At 39.0% G+C, this 9,738-nt stretch overlaps 1 protein-coding gene across 1 annotated transcript; it reads left to right on the top strand.

The window, feature by feature from the left end:
• The first annotated feature begins 1,964 nt into the window (after positions 1-1,964).
• Positions 1,965-6,031, top strand: LOC110464945. The gene is made up of 2 exons (XM_021520437.1): positions 1,965-2,731; positions 4,728-6,031. The coding sequence occupies exons 1-2, from the start codon at positions 2,362-2,364 to the stop codon at positions 5,285-5,287; spliced, it is 930 nt and encodes a 309-aa protein (XP_021376112.1). The 5' UTR covers positions 1,965-2,361; the 3' UTR covers positions 5,288-6,031.
• Positions 6,032-9,738: the final 3,707 nt, after the last annotated feature.

Below are 9,738 nucleotides of genomic sequence, written 5' to 3'. Positions count from 1 at the left end.
TTCATAATCATTATGTCTGTCCAATGGCCGTGTTGTCACTGTTACACTACATAATCAATATGTCTGTCCACTGTCCGTGTTGTCACTGTTACACTTCATAATCAATATGTCTGTCCACTGTCCGTGTATCTAAAAAACGGAATTTCACATTGCATGTTCTGCCTTAAGCCTGTTATTTGTTTGAATATTCTTCAAGACTGCATATCGTTAAACCATTTAGGGATAAATTGTTCTTCAACCGTTTTTTTGGAAAACTATTTATCTCCATTCAGCGAACACGTTCTGTGAGGGTGTTCAAGACATATTGAAGCCTTTCAGATTACATATTTCCTTTTTACTGTATTTTGAACATTTAATGTGTACATTTTACAGGATTTCATTTCGTAAGATATTATTTTTACCAACATGTTATCATTCTACAGTAATGGATACCTGCTCGTTCTACAGATTCGTCTACAGAGTTGTAGATCGGTGGATTTATAACTACTTTTCTATTGCTACTCCAACCATCTGCGGAATATATTTAAATGGGTAATACAAGGGAATGAAAAACTTTCAATTGTCAAAACCGTATCTGAAATATTTATGATTTTTCTACACAATATGCAACTTTCGTTTTGTCCACTTGTGAGGATCGGTTCGATCTAACAAAACACTAACTCTTCGGTATGGATCCGATTCCAGTACATATAGCTCTTCATTACATGATACAAATGATGAGGCATCCTACATTTTCTGCTTGGAAACAAAAGTTGTTCGTAAATATTGACAATTCAAAAGCTCTTAGTTAGTTTGTAAGCAATCAGCCGCGCCCGAAATAATAGTTTCGTCGGCAAATCAATGGATAAATATTTTAATAGACAAACGGTTCTAGTAACCCATGGTTTCTATTGTTGGTGAGGAAAACATCTTCTAAATAATTCAAGTCCGTCGAGGAACGCAGATAAAATGTCACACGATCTTCAATATTTTATATGAACATATCCCAGGCGTACTCTTTAAGCCTAAACGCAGTCGGGAAACGTTTGCACTTTCCGTAAACGAGAAAACAATTTCTCGTTAAGTGCCGACAATTCCCGACTGGCCTAAAAAGGCCAAAACGTTTAACAGTTTATTATCAAAAAAAAAAAAGGATACATTTGGTAAATTCTCACAGAAAGTTCGTTTTATACTGACAACATTCGACTCATTCGGGGTTAATGTTTCCTTCCAGTTTATTATTTTTTCAGGATTTAAACAATTAAAATTCTAATGTCTGTGTAAATATATCACAGTGTCGCAAACGTCGATTGTTAAAGGGCCATATACATGTCAATAGTGGCACGTCTCTACCGGGGGTTGTTGAAATATAAAGTGCTGTTACATCATAAAGCTATTACGGAAAGTGCCCGACATTCCTCCATACAGGTGCAGGGTATTGGTTCAGTATCATAGATCTATCGTACAATAGACGGGGAAATTAACAAGGCAAAAAAACACATGTAAGCGAATGCATACAATGCGCCGCATCTACAAATAAAGCCTTGCTAATTTAGATTTATTGCACAAAACAATTTTCTGGGATTCTGACGAACTACAATACGTTGTTGTCATTTATTGATTGATTTTTTTAATATTTTTTCGAGGCTTTTCCCCCGACAAGTAATTAGTAATTTTCATTAACGTTCATTGGCCCGTTCATTATTATTCAAATGAGGTTTTTTAACGGTTGTAGACCTACATGTAGTACACAATGAATCGATATATAACAGCATCTCAATATGTGAAATTACCTGGCGACATTCACGTTTATATATTGACTGCTTTCGACGTGTAATCAAATGGCGATCCATAATGTACCGTTATAGAGGGCCGATCATCCCATACTAAGCTTCATGGACAGTCACAAGATCTCGCTTTTGTGTTTGTTCATATAACATATAACCTTTATGTACAGCGCTGCTGGTCATGTGTTATCCTTGGGCACAGATAGAGTGCATTCAGGCAGGTGTTTCTATCCGGTAACGCCATAATAGGTTTACATACAAACTCGAGATAAGATTCCTCCACTCAAAGCACAGATCAGTCAATACTTGTGTATAGACACTGGGATGTCGTGAAGAACATTGTAAATATACTTTGTCAATAAATAAAACTTGATTAATTTTAGTCTACCTGAACACAGGTGAGTTGTGTACGTATAGACTTTTTATGTATATACATGTACATAAACCACTTCTCTCTGGATCAACAGCATTTATATCAATAACGCTTACCTGGGATGGTTATCTTGTCTATAGTACGCTGACAGCGCCCTAACGCTGTACTTCATCAGATCGAACTTAACATTTCAGATATATATACGTTCTGATTATAATTGAAATGTCGGGAACGCTGCCAGTCCAAGACCGACGGACTGTCCAAGACAGACGGACGACACAAGCTACGAAAGGTTCTGTTCAGGATGTCGCGCCTGTGGATGCCAAGAAGGGTGGCAAAAAGTCTTCCACGTTGCCTTTCTTGACAGAGGACTCCTATACGGATCTTGTTCTCGTGATAGAGGAAAAGAAACTCTTCCTTAATCGTTCACTCCTAGGCTACGCGTCTGTCTATTTTAACCAAGTTCTCACAGAGCATCAAAATGAGAAGAAGAAATCAGACAAAATGGAACTAAAGATTGTGGGGAAAGTTTACCAGGAATTCGTCGATCTCTTGTCTGTCCTACATCCGGCTGTCAACAAAGACCTCAATGGTATGTCATCATGTCACCTACTGGTACATTTTTACCGTTTTTATTATGAACAACCCGAGCACACAACCAACTAGTCACCCAAATGGTTAAATATGTCTCTGTTACACCATAAAGAAAGGGACTTGTCCTTTTTCTGCTATCATTCCAGTGTTATATTTTAAAACGATAGTTTTCAGCATTTGTATTCTGCTTATGTCCGGATTTGCACAGAGAGCAGATTGTGATGTCATATCTTATTGTTCTCGTGACGTCATAGTAGTATTCTAGTCATATACAGGGGGGGGGGGGGGGGGGGGGGGGGATATGACAGATAAAATCATACCCTAGAAGACTAATGAACATTTGAAACAGGAGAAAATTATGTGGATGGTGGGAGAACATTTCATCAACAAACGCCATTTCAGTCAATTTGAATCGTATTTGAAGAACGTTTTCGTGAGGGGAAGGGGAGAGGGGTAAAAAGGTGCGCATTCATTATATATTACAGTAGAACTTCATGAGTGTGGACACTTTCGCTTGTGTTATTGTTGGAACCTCAGCAGTCACGACATATTCGTGAATCGTATAAACATAAAAACTCTATTAGTCTGGACACTTTGGTTTCTGTGTTCTCAATGGAATCTCGTTCTAAAGCGTCCAGTGTTTAACTTGTTTATACAGTAGAGACCCCTTAGTCTATAGGAACGTACTGTAGAACCTAGTCGGTCTGGAAACTTTGTTGGTTTGTATTATCAGTCAAAGCTAATTAGTCCGGAAAGTTTTGACAGTTTAGCTCCTGTGTGCAATATAACCAAGTAATAGTCCAGAAACATTGCTGGGGTCTGTTCGTATATTAGGAACTACCGGTTTGTCCGTATTTAAATGTAACATTTTCGGGTATAAATCCTGGCGGACCTGCAAGTGTTTATGCAGGCATTGTAAGGCTTTGTCAAGGCTCGTCTGAAGGCAGCATCAGATTACTAGGTCCGACCCTATTTCGTAAACGAACAACACTTGTCCAACAGTTTGGATCGCGATTAACGAAAGCGGCCCTGGTTTGTACAGTACAAAACCTCGTAAATATGACAAAAACTTTATCATTAAATGCTATAGATGCAAACTGACCTAGATAAGTATTATATAGCCTATGCTATCTTCTAATTCACAACATTACATAATTTAGTGAATTCCGGACGCATGTAATTATGATAAAAAATATCTACATTAAAGAGATTATCAAAATTCTCTTAAAACATCATACAAGAGTTCAGGGACGCTATTTTTTCTTAGATTTTCAAGTTGCAATATGACACTATCAAAACTGTCAGAGCGCACGATGACTTCAAACTAATCGCGTCATAAACCCAGAAAAAAATGACGTACGTTGACGTTTTGAAGGAATTATAGGCATGTTTAAATGTTGGTTTCCGGACCATATATACATTGTACATGTAAGCGGACACTATTTTTATATCAAACAATCGTAGTATAGTGTCATATTAGAAAACTAATGCATTATGTTACAATCTGTGTACCGATTGATAAATACATGCATAAACAGCTATTCCGTAACCTGTAATATGGTGAACCCTATCGTGATCTTGCTCTCTCGACCTAAAGTCGATAACGGTGAGAGAGCAAAAGCGCTAAAAATGACTGTGAGGGAGGGAAAATACGATGGCGAGGGAACGAGACTAAACCCGCTCTCACACCATCGTGTTTCCAGGCTCGCCGTCGTGTTCTCGCTTCCTCGCCGTCGTGTTTTCGCGTCTTCGTTCCCTCGCCGTCGTGTTTTCGCGTCTTCGTTCCCTCGCCGTCGCATTCTCATATTCACCATAACCAAAGTCCATAATTGTATATAAATATTTTAACCAGTCCGCATCGACAGGGAGATTAGTTGATAATTACATGTATTACACAGTAGCTTCGGATTCATAGCTGGTGGATAAACCAACTTTCGATGACATATATATTATACTGTAACTGATTGAATTAGTATTGTTTTTATTTTACACAGAAAGAACAGCCCTCAGGTTGCTGCCTCTAGTGGAGGAATACAAGATGGATGTGATGAAAGAAAAATGTGAAAGGGTGTTATTGAACAGTCTAAAAAAACTTCCACTCGATTCCAAGACAGACACCACTTCTTCGTCAACAAGGAACAAAAAGGATGAACCGGCTGATGTTCTGGTCCGTTATATAAGAGTTGCGGAAGCGGGAAATTCGAGAACTGTGCTTGACCAATGTGTCAAGATGTTCTCAGAATCCGAGGTGTCTTTGAAAGAGCTGAAGGGGAACTTACAAGTATCCCACCGGATCAAGTCACAGGTGTTCCAGAACCGCATGGATTCTACGTCAGAACAGCTGTGTAAGGTAGAGGCTGAACTGGAACGGGAGAAACAGGAAAACGAATCACTGAAGAAGCGCCGAGGCGCGAAAGGCAGTCAAGGCAGTGTGGATGACGTCAGCAAGATCCAGCCTACACTGTCCAAGGCAGGGCCCACTCGGTACCGCACGCGCAGGAACAACGCTGGCTTTAAGGAATCTCTTTCGGATAGCAGAACCCAGCTCAACTAATGGGTGATCAGCAAATAAAACAATAGATATCATAGTTGTAAAAGTTACATTTTGCTTCCAAACAATATGCATATTCCATACGGAAATGCAGATTACGTAGTTTTTACCAAAGAAAAGTGCGAATATGTTTTTGTTTTTGCTTTTATTAAAAAAAATGAAAGAAATTTCTAGTACATTAACATACAGTGATAATAACAGGACTATTTATAAAGTGATATATATCTTTTACATTGTATTAGTCTATTTATAAGTAGTTTATGTTGCCATTACTTAATATTAAAACGTTTTGTGCACAGCCTCTTAATAAACCTACCAACTGAAAACATTGTTAATTTAAAAACATGTTCATTTATTGCCAAACATGAGCATGGGATTTCAACTTATTAATGCTTTTTTCCAGGCATATATTCATATGATAACAAGGTAACATGTATGTTATAAAGTTACACACATGTACAGTTTAAAATCAAAATATCTTAATGTATTTGATCATTTTATGCGCATGTCTAAATTGTGTTCATTAAGGACCCCCGTACCGCACCACTGCCAAAAGCTGTAACTACGCATTGGAGACGAGGATATTTCTTCCCCAACATAAATACACAGTTGCCATGATAGATCTGAAAAGAAAACCATACCTTGTGGGACTGTTATGGCAAACAAGAGGCCAAATGGGACTGTGTCGCTCACCTGGTATTAGTCCCACCAATGTAGGCGTTAACCAGAGGGCCGTTATCGCTCACCTGGATACTTAGTTAAACAGTCATAGCAAAATATTAAACATATATTATACTGTACTACAAATATTTCCAAATATTGGCTCTGTCTCTCAGCAACACCCTCACCTTCATCGGTCCCATCCTCCTGTCCCCATTGGGATGAGGGCAGAGTTTCTACAACTTTGAATCATGTTGGGCCAAGTATTACTCTATATCAAATTAGATTAAGATAAACCAATAGGATAAAGTAGGCAAAGGTCATTTTCAATCGCAAACTTTGTTGGGCTCCATCTCAGGAAGATACTTGTTAAATATCACGACTCCATGCCTTTCACTTCTTCAAAAGTGACCCCTATGACCTTGAAAGTAGGTTGGGGTAATTTTCATTTGTCAGCTTTGTCGGACTCCATCTATGACAGTTACCAGCCAAATATTAAAATTCTATGCTTTTAGATTATTCAGAAGAACTAATTTGAATTGTTTGATACTAACCAACAAAACTATCACCCAAATATCATGACTCTAGGCCTGTCCATTCTTGATGGACACCGGAGGGACGGGCATACAACAGATGCCGCACCAGGGCATAAGCTCAATAGCCCCTCGGGATTGTTAGCTAATGATAAAAAAGAAATAAACAAAATATTATCAACAACGGTGTTTTGAGAGAGAAAAAAATTCAACGGGCTATACCGGGACGCTAACCCAGGACTTCAGATTGTTATACTATCGCTTTAACCGAGTGAGCTACCTTGTCAACGAGATAGCCTATTTAATTCTTTATGGCATAAACCATAAATACAGCCCAGTTAAACAAGAGGCTATAAAAGTAAATGGTCATATATCATTGTTATATGTCGTTTTAAATGTTAACTTGTGCTTTATAATAGTGCTTACATCGATTATCTTCCATAGGTTATAATTTAAGACGTGACCAAATACAACGCATTTTCCACACGAAACACAACTGTATTCATAAATGGCCGTCGCCTTCAGCAGTCAAAGACTTAGCATTCAAGTCTTCTTCGGTCATAAACGTTTTAAGGTAATATACAGGTGACGTAATACACCCATTAACTATTGTTTTAAGTTATTCATATGATAAGCTACTGGTATTTGGAGCTTGTATAAAACTTAGGAACAAACTGATGTGAGTGCATGTGTGATTGAGGTGATGGTGATGATGATGATGGTGGTGGTCGTGGTGGTGGTGATGGTGGTGATGATGATGATGATGATGATGGTGGTCGTGGTGGTGATGGTCATCATCATCATCACCACAACCACCACCACCACCACGACCACCATCATCATCATCACCATCATCACCACCACCACCACCATCACCACGACCACCATCATCATCATCATCATCATCACCACCACCACGACCACCTTCATCATCATCATCACCACCATGACCACCATCATCATCATCACCACCACGACCACCATCATCATCACCACCACCACCACCACGACCGCCATCATCATCATCATCATCATCATCATCATCATCATCACCACCACCATCACCACCATCACGACCACCATCATCATCATCATCATCATCACCACCCCCACGACCACCATCATCATCATCATCATCATCATCACCACCACCACGACCACCATCATCATCATCACCAGCATCACCACCACCACCACCATCACCACGACCACCATCATCATCATCATCATCACCACCACCACGACCACCTTCATCATCATCATCACCACCATGACCACCATCATCATCATCACCACCACGACCACCATCATCATCATCATCATCATCACCATCACCCCCACCACGACCACCATCATCATCATCATCATCATCCCCATCACCCCCACCACGACCACCATCATCATCATCATCATCACCACCACCATCACCACCATCACGACCACCATCATCATCATCATCATCATCACCATCACCATCACCTCAATCACACATTCACTCACATCAGTTGGTTCCTAAATGTTATACAAGCTCCAAATACCAGTAGCTTATCATATGAATAACTTAAAACAATAGTTAATGGGTGTATTACGTCACCTGTATATTACCTAAAGATATTAAGACTACTCCTTAAGTAGAGGTGGGTGGATTTTAATCTGTTTTGATATGAAACACCACTGCATCAAGGGAACTCAAGATTGTATAAACAAATGGTGATCTTCTACACCCACAGTGCGACACACTGATCTTTGTAAATGAAATGCTGGTAAATCTTTAAAACACCACTTCACTTTGTCTGGAGTGATTTTAAATAAAAGTCGGTCTGACACTGACAACTCTTTGCGAAAACAAGCTTAGGGGTGTGGCCGTCTTTAGGGCTGTAGGGCTGTAGGTGGCCCAAGTGGCAAATATTTGAAAGACGACTCCTCTTTTATGGATGAATGGATTACCTACTATTATATATAGGTTCAAACGGGGGACTCACAAGTGTATAAAAGAGAAGTATCGACACACTATTATTCCAACAACCACTGTAGGTATAGGTTTCCTCACTCCCAACTCATTAGATAAACCTGCTAGGTACAGGAACTGGTAAAGGTTTTCGTTTACGACCTGTGTAACCACTCAAGACGTTATTTCATTGGTCAATTTACTAATTTTGAAGTCAAGTAACAATGATCTGCAAGTTCATTTTCTACTTTGACATCATACAGTAGTTCATAGCACTATAATAATAATAATGTATTCCCAAGAGAAAATTACGGTTTTCTGGATATAATATCCGATCGTTGTAGGAGACAGAGGTCAACAAACTTACGGCTTTCTGGATATAATATCTGATCGTTGTAGGAGACGGAGGGCAACAAACTTACGGTTTTCTGGATATAGTATCTGATCGTTGAGGGAGACAGAGGTCCACATACTTATGGTTTTCTGGATATACTATCTGATCGTTGTGGGAGACAGAGGTCCACAAACTTATGGTTTTCTGGATATATTATCTGATCGTTGTAGGAGACAGAGGTCCACAAACTTAAGGTTTTCTGGATATAATATCTGATCGTTGTAGGAGACAGAGGTCAACAAACTTACGGTTTTCTGGATATAATATCTGATCGTTGTAGGAGACAGAGGTCCACACACTTACGGTTTTCTGGATATTCTATCTGATCGTTGTGGGAGACAGAGGTCACACAAACTTATGGTTTTCTGGATATAATATCTGATCGTTGTGGGAGACAGAGGTCCAAAAACTTATGGTTTTCTGGATATAATATCTGATCGTTGTGGGAGACAGAGGTCCAAAAACTTATGGTTTTCTGGATATAATATCTGATCGTTGTAGGAAACAGAGGTCCACACACTTACGGTTTTCTGGATATACTATCTGATCGTTGTGGGAGACAGAGGGCCACATACTTTTGGTTTTCTGGATATACTATCTGATCGTTGTGGGAGACACATGTCCACAAACTGATGATGGCTGATTATCATCTTTATCCAACTCTCATTAGTTAATATTGCAAAAAACACTGGATACACCTCGTCTTTTTAAAATCTAAAAATTAACTACAGTACATGTCACTCCAGTTAGATAAACATGATAACGATCATTATTTGGGGAAACCTCTATATACACTGTATATGTGTGGAGATACTTGGTACTACGCATTAACGTTTTGTCTTTAATTAACCTTTATTTATTGTACTTTTTATAGACGTACTATATTTGGTACATTTAACAATAAAAACACTAAAAAGAC

Source organism: Mizuhopecten yessoensis, unplaced genomic scaffold (assembly GCF_002113885.1).
Source record: "Mizuhopecten yessoensis strain PY_sf001 unplaced genomic scaffold, ASM211388v2 scaffold11043, whole genome shotgun sequence".
Lineage (NCBI taxonomy): Eukaryota > Metazoa > Mollusca > Bivalvia > Pectinida > Pectinidae > Mizuhopecten > Mizuhopecten yessoensis.
This window is presented reverse-complemented; position numbering and strand designations above follow the sequence as displayed.

Coding starts and splice junctions, on each gene's coding strand:
- LOC110464945 (XM_021520437.1), top strand. CDS start 2,362: ATGTCGGGAACGCTGCCAGTCCAAGACCGACGGACTGTCCAAGACAGA. Junction 2,732..4,727: donor TGTCAACAAAGACCTCAATG/GTATGTCATCAT, acceptor TATTTTACACAG/AAAGAACAGCCCTCAGGTTG.